We start from the raw sequence: 14,491 nt of genomic DNA, 5'->3' as shown, positions 1-14,491 counted from the left end.
CCCGTATTCGAGTTCTGCGGTACAAAATAAACAGCGAAGGCTTCTACAATTCGTACGGACTATTTTCTAGCTCGATATTAAGTACCGTGCGAGTTTACAGCTTAACATCCTAGGTCATTTGCTAAAAGGATTTTCCACGAATCCCATGCAACCCCACGAAGCTAGGAAATCGTCGAGTCTCGAACTTTATTCCTCCGTCTATTAATTTTCGAAAGAAACAGTCTTCCAACTCGACGCGAGATGTTACGTAACATAAACTAAGAAGATAGTAACAGCAGCGGGAGCACTCGTAAGTCTTCCATATTGGAAGAAAAGGATCTTCCAAGAAACAATTTTTCAAGAGAAGCTACCTCAGCCAGCGAATAATTTCTAATCGTCTCCTTGCGTGAAATATTATTTATATATGTACTTATATATAAAAAAAGGTAAATTATCGAACGAGACGAGAAACTTTTATCAAGTTCTATCAATCAAAGAAGGAAGGAACTTTTCAGAAAGCTATTTCTCCTCGAGAAGAATCCTATCCGGCAAACGGAAGAAGTTGCGAAAATTTTCTGCGCTGTTCTTCGGCGTTTCGTGTTTACAGGGCGGCAGGTGGTTATTCGAAAGTTTCCAGGGGTGGAAAATTTCGAACGGGCTTACCGCGTAGTAGCAGGTGAGATTGCGCGGGTACAATCCGGGAAAGTTGGGAGACTGTAGTCTGCACTTCTTCCGGTCGCAGTCGCTGAATATGCGGGAACAGTAGGTTCCGGATATCAGATCCCCGAGGTACTGCTCGCTGCTTGGTTTCGTCGTGGTCGATGGCTGTTCGACCATCTGCACCGGCATCGCCATCGAGCTGTTCGCGTAGTCGCTCGAGGACGTTGACAAAGTCAATTCCGTCGAAGATGGTGTTCCTGTCGGCTGCGTCATACCTGGAATCGTCATTTTTACTTCTTCTTTGTTCTATGTTCCTCGTTTATTTTGTAATCGTACGTCTTTGTATATATTTTAAAAGATCGATGTTCGTAAGTATCCATTTTAAATCGATGATTTTTTCCTGCAATTTCATATATCTTTATATATATATATTTTATAAAATACATGTTTTTGTACGTCTTTTTTTTTTACATATAATCTCTTTTATAAAGAAGTTATTTTTGTCTTGGCAAAAATGGACGACGATTATTGACAATTAAACGAAATATAATCTACTTGGAAAATAGAATTGTCATCTCCATGGAACGTCGTTGAATCAAACGAGTATCTGAAAATTCAAACGAGCCAGGATAGCACTTCGTTTATATGAACGCAATGGACAAATTATTTAAGGGATAAACTATTTGTTGCCCGACAAGTTGATATAAACGAAGCTTCACCGTATCGTGAGAATAGTTCTTTAAAACACTTTACGATCTAGTTACATAATTAATTTAATAATCACTGTCGTTGACTATCAACGTTACTACAAGACGCCAGCCTCCACACAAGGATGCAGCAACAAGAAAGAAAAGATAGAAAAAAAGAAAGAACGACTAAATCCATCTGGACTTGAGACAAAGAAAATCTTTACAAGAAACTTCGATTTCCCTCCACGACAAACTCGACGACCTCGACACCGAAGAATTCGAACCGCGTTGTTTTCAAAAGTATCCAGCTTATGTAAATTCCGTCTCATCCGAGCGGCGAAGTTATCAACGTAAGAGCATCGGCATGGAAACAAATCATGATAGAGAGCGAAAGAAAACGGAGACGTACGTACCGACGAATGGATTCCCGTAGCGTGCCACGGCGTCCGACTTCCTGATCATCTTGTACACCATCCTGAAGTCGAAATTGAATCCCGTCTGATCCTTACTGAGCCTGAGCAGCTTCAGCGTGATGGAGACGGTCTGGGTTTCGCTGTAGTAAATCGCGGGACCCCAGGACGTTCCGCACCAGAGGCCACCAACGTCCGGCCGTTGGGCCTCCGAAATCTGCAGCGATCCGTCCGGGCAGCCCTCCGCCGTGAACGACACGAATTTCCCCAGGGTGAAGCTGTCGAACGTCAACTGAAATCGCCAGCACCGTAACGTCGATTAAACCTCCTACGACACTACGCTCTTTCTGTAATCTCTCAGTTTTTCGAGAAGTTAGAACATCGTGGAATTTATCGTGTTTCCTTTAGCGCGTTCGCGGCTGTAGAAATTATATTATTACGCGAAAGTGTTCAGAGCTTTGCGTTCACACACATACACATGCAAATATAATGTATTTGGCAGATCGATTAACTCCGTAAAACAAAAAGCAGAGAAAATCGATGAGATTACAGTAGAACTCCAGTCGTTTGAACTTGTCAGGGGATAAATAGTTTATATAATCGGAGTTCGATACAAGAGGAGCTCGCCAATTTTCCTCATTATTTTTCTCCCACGTAATAGGAACTCGTACTCGGATAAGCGAATTCAGCCAGCTGACGTTCAGTTAGTTGCACGTTAACTGAAATTTCCTTTCGATCGCTGCAGTTCCATACGAGATAAGCATCGATCAGAAGTACTTGGCTCGTTTAACAAATTTCGGGAAGCGCAGTTAGTCGCCATGGTCTGTGAATGACTGGTACTACGTCTCTGTATCATTCGACTTTCGTATCGTCACACGCTCAAGAATACCACCCGCTCAGAAACAGTAATAGGATAGGCTAGACATCCTGCATATCACGGTCATCGAAACAATAACCAAATAGTATCGGAATAGGCGTCTCTGAGATACACCAGACGACAATCCCTCCAGAGGGACTAAAACCACAGTACAAAAACCGTCCAAAATAAGCGCTCGAATCAGTCCGTTAAAACATTTTGACCCAGTCTCTCGTAACACTTTGAATCGTTCTGTAACACTTTAAACCGTCACTCGGTTGGATTCGCGTAATAAATTCTATTTTCACATACAAAGTCAAATTTCTTCGTGTTATTCGTGAGACGTTCGAACTGCGACGCGAGGAGATCACCGGCGATCTATCGGTTTCGTGATTTATTGTGTCCCCGACGTGGCAGTATCATAGTGAGTATTCAGTGGTAAAAGATTACTTTCGTCAGACGTTCGTTTCTCTTTTTGCAATTGTTCGATCTAATATTCCATCGAGTAACGATAGAAATCCTCCGAGTTGTTGGATGCTCGAGAGATACCGGTTAGATATATCTGTTTGCTCGAAGCTCTCGGTAGTAACACTTTCCTTTCGAAACTTCCCATCGTGCGCCATTAAACGCTAATATCCGGCAATGCATTACCGCGTCGAATATTCTAACGGTAAGCACACGCGCGAACATCTCACAGAACAGCTCTTCGATCTCTTTCACCCCTCTAGCTTTCGGTTCTGCGCGAGTAATCGAGTTATCAAGTATCAATCCCGTGTGGAATGATCCGACGACGATTAAAGTATCGACGTTCGCCGAGGGGCGGGCATAGAGCATCGGAGAGAAAGAAAGAGCCGCGCGAGCAGTCGAGAGAGAATGGCTTTGATAAAAACGGCAAACACGCGGAAAAGAGCCGCGAGAGGCTGGCAAACAGGCCGCGTATAAATAAATTTGGCAGCGCGCGGAAGAAACTTTCGGACCGCTCGTTCGTTTCGTTTACGAAAGTATTCGAGGCCGCGAAACGACGTTCGGTTATGCCTCCCTCCGGCTAACTGGCGCAATCCAAGCAATTTGCGTTATTAAAAATTCCACCGTTAATTTCTGCTCGTCTGGCAGACCACGGTTCTGCCTTGTTTCCCGTAATTCTCTCTCTTTCCATCTGTCTTGTCGTTTCTTTTTTACTCCTTCTCCTTCTTCTACCTATTCTTCTTTTTTGCGTTTCTTTTTCTTTTTTTTTAATTTCTGGCGCGCCTTTTCAACGGAGAAAGCAGCAACGTTTCTCGGCTGTCTTTTTCGCCCTCGAAACTATGCCGCGATTTAGCGAAAAGTCTCAGTCAGACGGATGTAAATTTCTTTGGTAGCTTCGATTATGCGATGGTGCATTTACGAGGTACCTCGTTACTCGTCTAATTACCCCACGCAGCCATTCATGCTGTATGTTAATTAGGAATACAGGTTCGGGTCTAGGTTAGGGTCTTTGTTACGGAGGATAATCAAAGAGGCTTTCGGGCAAACTTGCCTGTATGATGTCTCCCAGATCGCCGCCCGGTGCACTGAAGGTGAGCTTGCAAATGTAAGGCACCTTGTCCTCCTTCGGTCGATGGAGCTCCAGGTCGTAAGTTTTACCCACGTCGCCGTAGTATGTTTTATTGCAGGCTGAAACACGAAGGACAAAGATCTCTCTGAAACAAACATTATCGATCGTCTTGTCGCCTAACTTACTTAGCTCCAGGTCGCTTGAACACGAGAAAATCGAACTTCGATTCTAATGGCGCGGTCGAACGATCAACAAGTTGAGAAGCGCGCTCTTACGAATCTAAAGTTAGAGAAATACTCGTCGAATTACCGATATCCACGATTTTACGATTTATCACTGAAATTAATTCTCTAGATAGCGAGATTTGACTTTGCGATGTCTCCACACGTGTACGTTCTACCTTGGAGCTTTTAACCGAGCCATGTGACTGTACTTTCCTTTCGTTCGCTATGTCAAGTCAAGGAATCGCGCTCGATCGAACGTCCTTGGCAGAAATCTTCGGCCAAATTTCCGTGTAATCGGTATCGGCGACTCGATCAAAGGGTTTATCGAGGTGAATTTCGAGGTCGACCGGGCAAAGAATCGACTGGGGCGTTCGATGAATTATCGATGGCTCCGGGCTAGTTTCCTTTGCTCGATCGTTTTCCGCAGAAAAATTCGATTCGTCGCGATCTCCTCTATCTCGAGTTAAAAGGAGAACACCGGCTCTCGATCAAAGTCCGTCGTGAAAGGAAACGTATGTATGTACTTCCTTCGGGACAACGCGACGTATCCAACGTATATCGATCAGGCGCTAATCATCGAACTATCATGGAAAAGCCGGATTCCTATAGCTTTTCATTCGTATAACTTCTATTCGTAAACACTCGTATTGTTTTTGAAATGCGTGCAACGATACGTCGATTGAAACGATGCCTCGAGGTCATGGACGTTTTGAGGTAACACGAACCGTCACTGAATTTGCGATAAATTGGACGCGTTGAATGGATACGAAGCTTTCACAAAAGCATCTTTAAAAGTCGCGGATCAAAGCGACTTCTGTAACTGGTTTCATTCGATTGTAATTACGGAATAACGCGAACGTGTTCACTTTTAAATTACCGATCAATGGATCTGAATTTTAATGGCCACTCGCGAATGTAGGAGGATGTTGAGTCGATGAATGGCGTATACAAACTGGCGATACCTTTTCATAAATTTCGTCGAAACGCGTGCTGGGCCGATTAATGGGCAAGAGCGATCAAATTCTCGCCAAAACTTATAATACGCTACGGTACACCGCGATAATAATTTGTAGACGAGTAACGGGGATAAATAATTATGGTAACGAATTTCACCGGTATAGTGGAAAAATAGGTATTCTTCTAAAAATTCAGTAATTAAAGTATATTCGTGGCGTACGCGTAGTGGCTCGCGAAAGTATTCGAACACCTACCGCTGGAAAATTTGCATGAATATATTATATGCATTGTATGAAACTTTTTGAAACTTTGTTAGCGGCGTAATGAGACACGACTATCGTGATTATACTGGTAAAATTGGAAACCAGTCTGAAAATCTACGTGGAAGTTACAACACGTTTATTGCACATATATACCATTATACAACGAAAAATTATAAACCATACAGAATGAACAGAGTGGTCTTAAACGTATAATTCGCGCTAAATATGGTCTCTGCATATTGTAACTTACATTATAGCGAATAATTAATCTCGTCATATTATTGCGAATAATTCAAATACTTTGGCGATCTCTACGAAGCGAGTACTTCCAATAAATATCTTGCAAATTTCATACATTTACAGTATACACACACAAATTTTCAAATCACACAGTTTGTATACTATATGTATGTGGGAGATGAAAGGACATCGGGGCTTCCCTTTTGGAATGTTGGGAAGAATCCCAATACCCTAGTCCAGACTTTTACTATAGCTACACTTAAGTAAGAAAACTAAGAAACAGTTTTAATGTTCTAATCCGATTTTACGACGATGGGCTTGGGCTCGAAGTGACATAACGGGTCACTGAACGCAGCTACGATCACGGGAGGGACGTGCACCTGACAGAGGTATAGAATAATTATATAGCTCTCCTTAAAAACAAAGATCGACCCGAGAGGTGGGGAGAAGAATATATAAGGGCAGTTCCACTTGGACTGCGGGTCGGTTCATTCAAATAAGTTTTACTTGTACGTTGAGTCATACGTGTATCACATCGCATTCGTCATCCCGTTGACCGTGGATTCGTTGTCGAACCTGAATTCGTTGTCATCGACGTCTCGACCATCCGATCGTCGCTATTACTTGCAGCCTCTTGTAATAACCACGTTTGTACCAATAAATATCAGCTATACCCGCGATAGTAAATTCGAGCGAAGGTTCGTCGAACGCCCAAAATTCCAACCTTAACCCGACATATATGTAGTATCGTGGACGAAGAGATATCGAGCGAACTGTAAACAATGTCGCGAGAAAGCCGAAATGGAAAGCCGACAGGCCCAACAAACCTATCGTCGGTCCTTCGATCGAATAGTTTCGCGGAAAAGGCCTGCGTGACCCTGGCCACGAGCTGTTGCGGAACACGTGCGTGGTGGGGTAAGACAAAAGACAAAGGGATGCTAAGGAAAGAAGACGAATTAACAGTCAGCGTCAGTTGAGAAGTCAGAGAGCGCGAACTGCGTTGTCGAGAGGCTGTGGTGAAAATGAACTATCTAGTTGTCTTAATTATAATACGTTATTGCGATTAGTTTACGTTAAACAACCATCGTTTCTTGTTTAACCAACATCTGTTTAATCCATTTATTGTAAATAAACTAATTGTAGTAAGGATGCTACATATACATAGAAAATTTCTAAGACTGTTGGAATACTTTCGCGAGCGTTGCGCGTATTTATTTTTCCTCTGCAACGAACGATTCCCGAGTTCATCGCCGAGGACGGATTTTCCAGAGCGATAGCATAATCGTTGAAAAATTTGTATCGTGTATGTCAAAGAAACCGAAACTCGCTCGCTGATTAAGTTACTTTGGCTTCCTCTATCGCATGCTCCGTGCAGAATTACATTGTGCAGGACGGCTACGTTACAATACTAGTTCATTGTGGGGCTTCAAGGGCTCATCATGCTCGTATATATAGGATGGAAATCGAGGCTAACGTCGGTGGTGGGCCAATACGAACGTATACACATATATACAGATGCGCGCGCGCTCGCACAAAAACACACACGGACACGCTATCGACGGGGTGAATGGGCCGAGAACACAATGCACGCCATTTCCAGGCATCGGGGTCTCATTCCTAATCAGAATCCTAGTTTGCCTGGCTAATAGCGCGCCTGAAATCTGGCCACCTTGTCTTCCTCGCGTCGTAACTTATCGCTATAACTAGATTACCCCGCCAATTTTCATCGTCCGTCGAATCTACACGAAACGTTTCACCTGTTAGTTTCGCTTCTCGCCATTGGAAATGCCATTACGCCTTTCAACGTATTCCATTTTATACGAGACACTCGCTAGAAAAACGATCGTCCGTCGGAATTTTCAATTCAGTGGTAATTTGAAAATTGGATGGATCTCTATAGAAATTATTGTGTGTGATTTTAGGAACCAGAGGGCGATTGTAATTATCGATAATGAACCCTAGACGTCTAGGGCTGCTATATGGAACATTCTGCAACGTAGAATTAGCTGGAAATTTAATTTCAACGTTCGCGAATCGCGAGATATCTCTTCTTTGCGGCCATTCGGTCGGAGAATTTCCGTTGTCGACCATGTTCCTCGTGTGTTATCCAGAAATGATAACCGAAGAATATTCGTTTTATTTTCCACCGATGTTTCGCTTTCATCAAGCTCTAATTTTGACGGATGCGGGGCTATTCACGCTTAATTATTTGGTCCAGCCGGTGGATTGAAACTCGAGTTTTAATTTAGCCAGATGATTAAACTCCTCTGGTATCCAGGATGCGCATTGCGCTGGATGCTGTGAATTCTCGTATCGCGAGAGAAATAGAAGAAGTATCGAATATTTCGCAGAAAGTTTCGGCGACTCGCTGAATATCGGTGCTATTGGGGTTTAGCTGCAACTTCGAACTTCCATTTTTTATTGGATTTCCTGAAACGAGTAGAGGGAAAAGGGTTGCATGTTTCCGTGCGGGATAGTGGAACTCGAGAAAAACTTGAGAATGTCCTCCCCTCTCCATAAAAAGAGCGTTAAGTAATTAGCAATTCGGATATGGGAAATTCGGGAAAATTGGAAAATTATCGAGAAGATTGCGAGTAACGAAAATTCGGGAAAAAGAGAAGGTTCCTCGGTACTTGAGCGTCGATGCAAACGATTGATAAGCTGCACCAATCGGAACAATCGGGCCAGGTGTAATTGAATATTCGTTAGGTTTAATGACAGGATTCGGTATCGGAAACCGATAGTCGTCCGGCCGCCGCCTCTGTCGAAGTATTACGAATTCAGTTGGTGCATCTGTTACGTCAAATTACGAAAGTTCCCGGAGGGAAGCTGCTTGCCAGCTTCTCGGCTGCGTCTCCTCCGGCTGACTAATGACTGGCATCAACTACTTGGCTGCGTTTCGCTATGTCGGATACGCGTTCCTCTCCTCTCCGAGATGTGTCTGGTAATGGTGTTTGACGAATTATGGGCTTTTGTCACTGTTCAAAAGCAGTCGACCATCTGTACGCTGACGCGTCGTTTCTCTCGAAGCATTACGGCAACATCAAAACGAGAAGAAGATAGAGGAAAAAGGGGAAAAGACTTTCTGCAGCGTCGCGATTAATAATTCCTCTTGCATATCTCTCCCCTTATCTTTCCTAAACTACTGTCCTATTTCCATCGTTACTCTCCTCTTTATCTCGATCCTACTTCTTTCTGTTTAGCCGGTTCGTCTTTATATTCGCCGATTTTTCCGTCGTTCTTGCCAGAAACCGGCGCGGATTCGTCCCTCTTTCCGATTCGGACAATACAGTGGCGGACAACGCCACTGTACCCGGAGCTGACCCGGTTTTCACGAAGCTTCGTGCCGTAGCATCGTAATAAATCGTCGACGCGTGACCCGTCGTCCTCCTTGTGCTACTCCTCGTCGCGGGATTATATTTTATTACGCAATAAAATATGAAGTTCTCGCGTCGAGTGCTTTCCCATTTATCGCGCTGACGATCGCAATACGCCGTGCGACGCCCGATGCTAAATCACGCGGTTACGCTAACTCGACTTTCGGATTTCGTCGATTCCGTCCGTCCTTCCTTGCGTTCTATCGTTCGGCACTCCGGCGAGATAGTAACCGGCCGAAGATTTACGTAGAAAGTACTCGCGGATTCGTTTCAAATTTTTCAGTACGAGATCGTAACAAGGATGTAACTATTCTTTCTACAACCGAATGTTTCTAAACAGCGTCTGGGCGGATAAATCACAGCGGAAGCGAGAAGAAACGATGGAAATCGAATAGAAACGGCGTAATGCTACTCGTCAGGAATAAATGCCGTCCGTTCAACCGGGAAACTCGCGCGTATTTCGTGACTCCTACCAGCGAGAGGAGCACGAGAAGGATGAGCGCAGATAAGAAAGAACGTGTCGCGACTGAGAAAATTCTACCGTAAGAGAGATTGCTCTTTCAAAAATAGCAGACAAACCTTGGGAAATCTCGGGAACGGTAGAATCGGTGGAAAGTCGAAATTGAGAAAATTGGAATCGGGGCTGGCTTACGAACGAGCTAATTTTCTTATTTCTTTCACTTCTTTCGTACGTACCGGTATCAAAGGCCGCGCAGCCTCGATTTATCTTCCGTTTCGAAAGCAACGGTCCGCTTTGAGGCCACGTTAGACCGAGTAACGCGTTCTTCGACGCGGTAAAAAGCCCGGGACGCCGAGGAAAAGAGTTGCTCGCCGCGATACGAGATACTTTTACGAGCGGTGCAGGATATTCTGCGGGATATGCTCGCCGCGGAAACCGCTGCGCGAATGTCGGTCGGGTTTTATGCGCTTCCGGGCCTCGTGTGATTGGTACGAGGCCGGTAAAGGGATCCGGGATTACGTGCCCGATGATGATGATTCGCTTTCATCGCTTTCGTAACGCGTTTCCATGCAGCAACTCGCTCGATTAGAACGGCATGCGAGATCTTGAATTTTGAATTCAGATTGGTTTTTCGCGCGTTTCGGGATAATAGTGGACGTTTAAAGTGGATTTCGCACGATAAATGTGATCGCGGTTCGATCGTTTTTCGTTTCCTGCCACATTTTCCACCAACGTTATAATCGGACGTAAAATTAGAACGAAACTGTTGAGAATCGTGGATCTTTGAAGCCGAAATAATGTTATAGCAACACTAAATTTATACCGAGAATTAATATTAAAATAGTAATATATTTATTCCATGAACGATTTCTTATATATTCATCGATACACACTTGCACGCGTCTCGGCACTTTCTTCTATACCCAAATGTTAACCGACTGAACAGTTTACATTCCTTTGTTTTCGAGACGCTGCGCACACACATACTTCCACACACTGATATTCACATACAAGTATCTCTACTACGCATTTAACCCAGTCCAGCACAGAAAATTATACATATCTCAACAGAAACTTACGCTTTATCCGGCGATTCAATCGTTTCCTTACGATGTTGCAACTTTAAAGACGTACGCGTTTCTACGATTCCTACTCGTTAGTTCGAGATTCGTGGCTTTCGTAAAAATACTCTTGCGGATGTAATTTTCGCCATCGAATGCGGATGTAATTTTAACGATCGACGCATCGATTCCCGTCGCGTTTAAATTATTCTGTAACCGGATCGATCGTGATATCTCGCTTCTTACTTTTCGACGAAGAGAATGTGAGATAGTGGAGCTTCTTAAAAAATTCCGACGGACAATAATCGACCGGGAGGGTTATCGAATTCTAAGCACGATTCGAGTCGATTGAATCGGCTGGAAGCCTGTTGAGCCCATCATCTGAGCCAGCCGTACATCCAATTTAGCGTCTCCTTTCTTGTCATTCCGGCTCCGGTGAATCTAGTTTCCGTGAAGATCCATTTGCAAGAGAGATGTACGCCAGGGTGCCACCGGGGGAAGCCAATACGGGGATACCGTGCGATCAGTGGCCTATCAACCGGAGTGCTTCTGCGGCTTCCCCCGTTCAATAGAAAAAGAAAATCATTCGTGGGACGTTTGATCGCGAGCCGAGCGAGACCGACAGATTTCTCCTTCGCGGAATGTCTGCGATCATTTGGCTTCCATTCTTCCACCGGCAATTACGTCCCTTTCTCTCGATATTTCGATCTCCTAGCTTTCAACGCTGATGAATCTCTCCGTCATACCGCCGCAAGGTCGGTCAATTCGTTAAATCTTAAAGTTTGCATAGAGTTTTCATAGAGCAGCGAGTAATTTAAAAGGTACGCGACTTTATATTAGAAAAAGACGGTCGAATAGGGAAGCATATCATAGAAAAAGGATAAAATACGTTTCGTTGGGATTGAAATTCGCGTGCTTTCGCCCGGCGAGGAGCAGAGTTTCGCTTGCAACCTTACGGGAATCTGGAACAACAGAGAAATTAGGGAAATGCAGTTGGGGTGGGGGAATTTGCGGGCGATGTTACGCGTGGCTGGCGTATCGCCAATTGCAAGCCGGGGCCTACTTGGCAACGGGGATTTAACTGCAGCGTATAAACAAGTTGCACGCTCGCCGACTGCTCGCGATTACCCGTTTAGAACAACGGCGAAATACTGCCCCGTGAGGCAATCAATTCCCAAAAGTTTCCAACTGTGGTTCCCTCCTTCCGTTGCTCATTTTCCAAATGAACGTATTTAAATCTACCCCGTATTTCACCGCGCTATGATCTATCGGTAATTCACGAATCGTTCGACTCTCGTTTTCTTTTCAAGTTTGTCTCGCTGTGGCAGAGAAACGCTTCTCCCTTTTTAATCATCCGGTGTCAGGATCACGTGGATCACGGAGAAAAGCGTCGCCTTGACGCGTCGCGAGAATTCCATCCGGAAGGGTGGAGGAGGGAAAGAAATTCGTCTAGCCGTTTATCGGGCCTAGACCAAGAAGGGTAGCTCGTAGCCGGCGGCTAAGGGAGAATTCAGGGATCGTTTCCTCGTCGTTCGTTCTTGTTCCTTTTTCTCCTTTTTTTCCTCCTCCTCGTTCGAAACATCGTAGCCGGAGGCGACCGATGCGCATGAACGTTCTTGAACGAACGCGCAAGGATCGACGTGGCGCGGCGAAATATGGAAATAAAGTACGCGCACGGATAAACGACCGAGACGATAGCTGCGGGGTGGATGCAGCCTCACGTGGATGCTCGTTTTCAAAAGGATACCAACTGCTTTCATGCTTCGACGTCGCTCGTGAATCGAGCGCACCTGGAATTTTTAATCGCAGTCGTCGCGTCTCGAGGACTTCCACTTTTTCACTTCTTTCTAAATCCGTGTGGCTTATCGTTCGACCTGGATTGAGTTACCGAGAAACAAAAGAAGAGAGTAGTGGAAAAGTAGATATACGAATTCTATACCAGACAAGCATTTGCAGCAAGGGTGGAAAAAAGGGAACATTTTACAAAACGTATTTAAACGATAAACGACGATATTTCTTACTTAAGTTAGTTAAGTTAGTTAAACCAATACATTTTTATGTGAGAATTCATGGTGATTGGCAGTTATTTCTTTGACTTTCAAGCACGCAATTGTCAAAATAGAAAAGCAGAAAACTATAAAAAGACTTTGGTCCTTCGCGAAAGTTCAATGTAGGTTGTCGATTTTTCTGATCGCGATTCGAAGGCGCGGAGACGTCAGAATTTTGCGATATTTGTTTCCTTGTCAGTCGGAGGGTTAGCGGTTGATAAATGGCGAAAAACAAGGGGGATAGGAGGCTGGGAGCGAGTTCTCATTGAAAACATTACGTTCGCCATGATCTGTGTCGGTTGAAAGGCGTCGAGCACCCGTTGACGATGTCGACGTCTCGTTGCGCCTCGTAAATTGCGAAAGCTCACAGAGATGCGCGCTGTACACTATCTGCCATCCTCTTTCATCTGCCACAAGTCTGTTCCACCCTATGGTGTCCTTCTGTTTCACGTTTCGCCGGTACATTCGTACGCTTCATTCAACAGAAAGTTTCATAAAACCGAATTTGTTGGTTTCTAGCTATCTTTTCTTTCTTGTTTCGGTTGTTCCCCCTTTTTGTAACAGAGATAGTTTCGTGCAGATGAATGTGCTGATTTAACGGGAAAGTTAAACTCGTCGTTGGATTGGTTGTTACGGGGTAGACTAGGATGTATGAATTTCAATGCATTTCCATAGGAATGCTCTGAATTTTTCTCTTTTTTCCTTTTTTCTTTTTTTTTTTTATCACAGCATTGTTTCGATAGTAAAAGTGCTTCTTTTTGTAACGTTGTTACACGGGGAACGATCGGGACAAATTTAAAACTGACGAGGTACGAAACTGATAGACTAATTAGACTCATTAACCGCCGAATTTTTCCATTCACCACCTCTTTATCTTTCTGAAAAGGTTCGCGAAAAAGGTTTCTGCTGAGAAAAATTCCCTGGAGATTTCCTTTTATTTTCCAGAAGCGGGAGAAATAATCTCTATGACGGAAGAAAAAGGGAAAAGAACGAACGAAACGCGATATTAATTACAGACAGGTCACTGAACCGCGAGATGGAACAGGATCCAGCATTCTTCGGGCCGTGTGATCGTTTTCAGTTGGGAACTTTGTTGGCAGTCGATGGAAAGGACGGATTACACCAAGATCTCAATACTTTGCCGCGGGTCGCTGTTTTCTTGCCTGACGAAACAACGCCGTCCGCGCGAAAAAGGATACCACGGTTGCCTATACAACGCGGAGTTGGCGATTCCTATTAAATAAACTGCAGACACGCGCGCAGCTGCATTTAAGCGAACCAACGCGTCTCTGGCTGGCTGTTTTGTCCCGTAATGGCACAACGCCGCTTTTGTACGCACGCAAAAACGGCCACCGCCTTCAATTCCTCTTTACTTCTTGCCTTTCGCCTCTTCCCCGCCTTTCTGTCGGACCCTTGCTATCTATGGATATTGTCGGTTCGAACAGGAAAACCGACGAAAGTACGCGGAATAAATATGAAGAAACAAGTGGCTCCGTTAAACGAGTCTCCATTTAACTTTTTTACTATCAGATTTCTATCTCGTTACGGAACGAAAATTGGCGCTGATTTTGGTCCCTTAGTTCGGTAGAAACTTCTTAGAAACGGTAGCTAACAAATGCTGTGAACGGTGGAACGGTAGAATAGAACGTTACGACGACAATTAGACAAGATGAGCGTCATAAAACGTGGCTGCGAGAACAAATGCAATTTCCAAGTTACTCGGCGTTATAGAG

At 44.4% G+C, this 14,491-nt stretch overlaps 1 protein-coding gene across 4 annotated transcripts in view; it reads right to left on the bottom strand.

Annotated features, from left to right (window-relative positions):
• Positions 1–14,491, bottom strand: part of LOC117208771 — a 182,505-nt gene that overhangs the window by 21,228 nt on the left and 146,786 nt on the right. For all 4 annotated transcript variants that reach the window (XM_033450104.1, XM_033450107.1, XM_033450105.1 and 1 more), the window contains 3 exons: positions 4,111–4,247; positions 1,742–2,030; positions 643–914 (listed from right to left, as the gene is read on the bottom strand). In XM_033450104.1, the coding sequence (XP_033305995.1) occupies positions 643–914; positions 1,742–2,030; positions 4,111–4,247 (698 nt within the window). The remainder of the gene's footprint in view (positions 1–642; positions 915–1,741; positions 2,031–4,110; positions 4,248–14,491) is intronic.

This window comes from Bombus bifarius, unplaced genomic scaffold (assembly GCF_011952205.1).
Source record: "Bombus bifarius isolate JDL3187 unplaced genomic scaffold, Bbif_JDL3187 scf7180000008162, whole genome shotgun sequence".
NCBI classification, from domain to species: Eukaryota; Metazoa; Arthropoda; class Insecta; order Hymenoptera; family Apidae; genus Bombus; species Bombus bifarius.
Note: the sequence above shows the minus strand (reverse complement) of the source record. Positions and strands in the feature narration are given on the sequence as shown.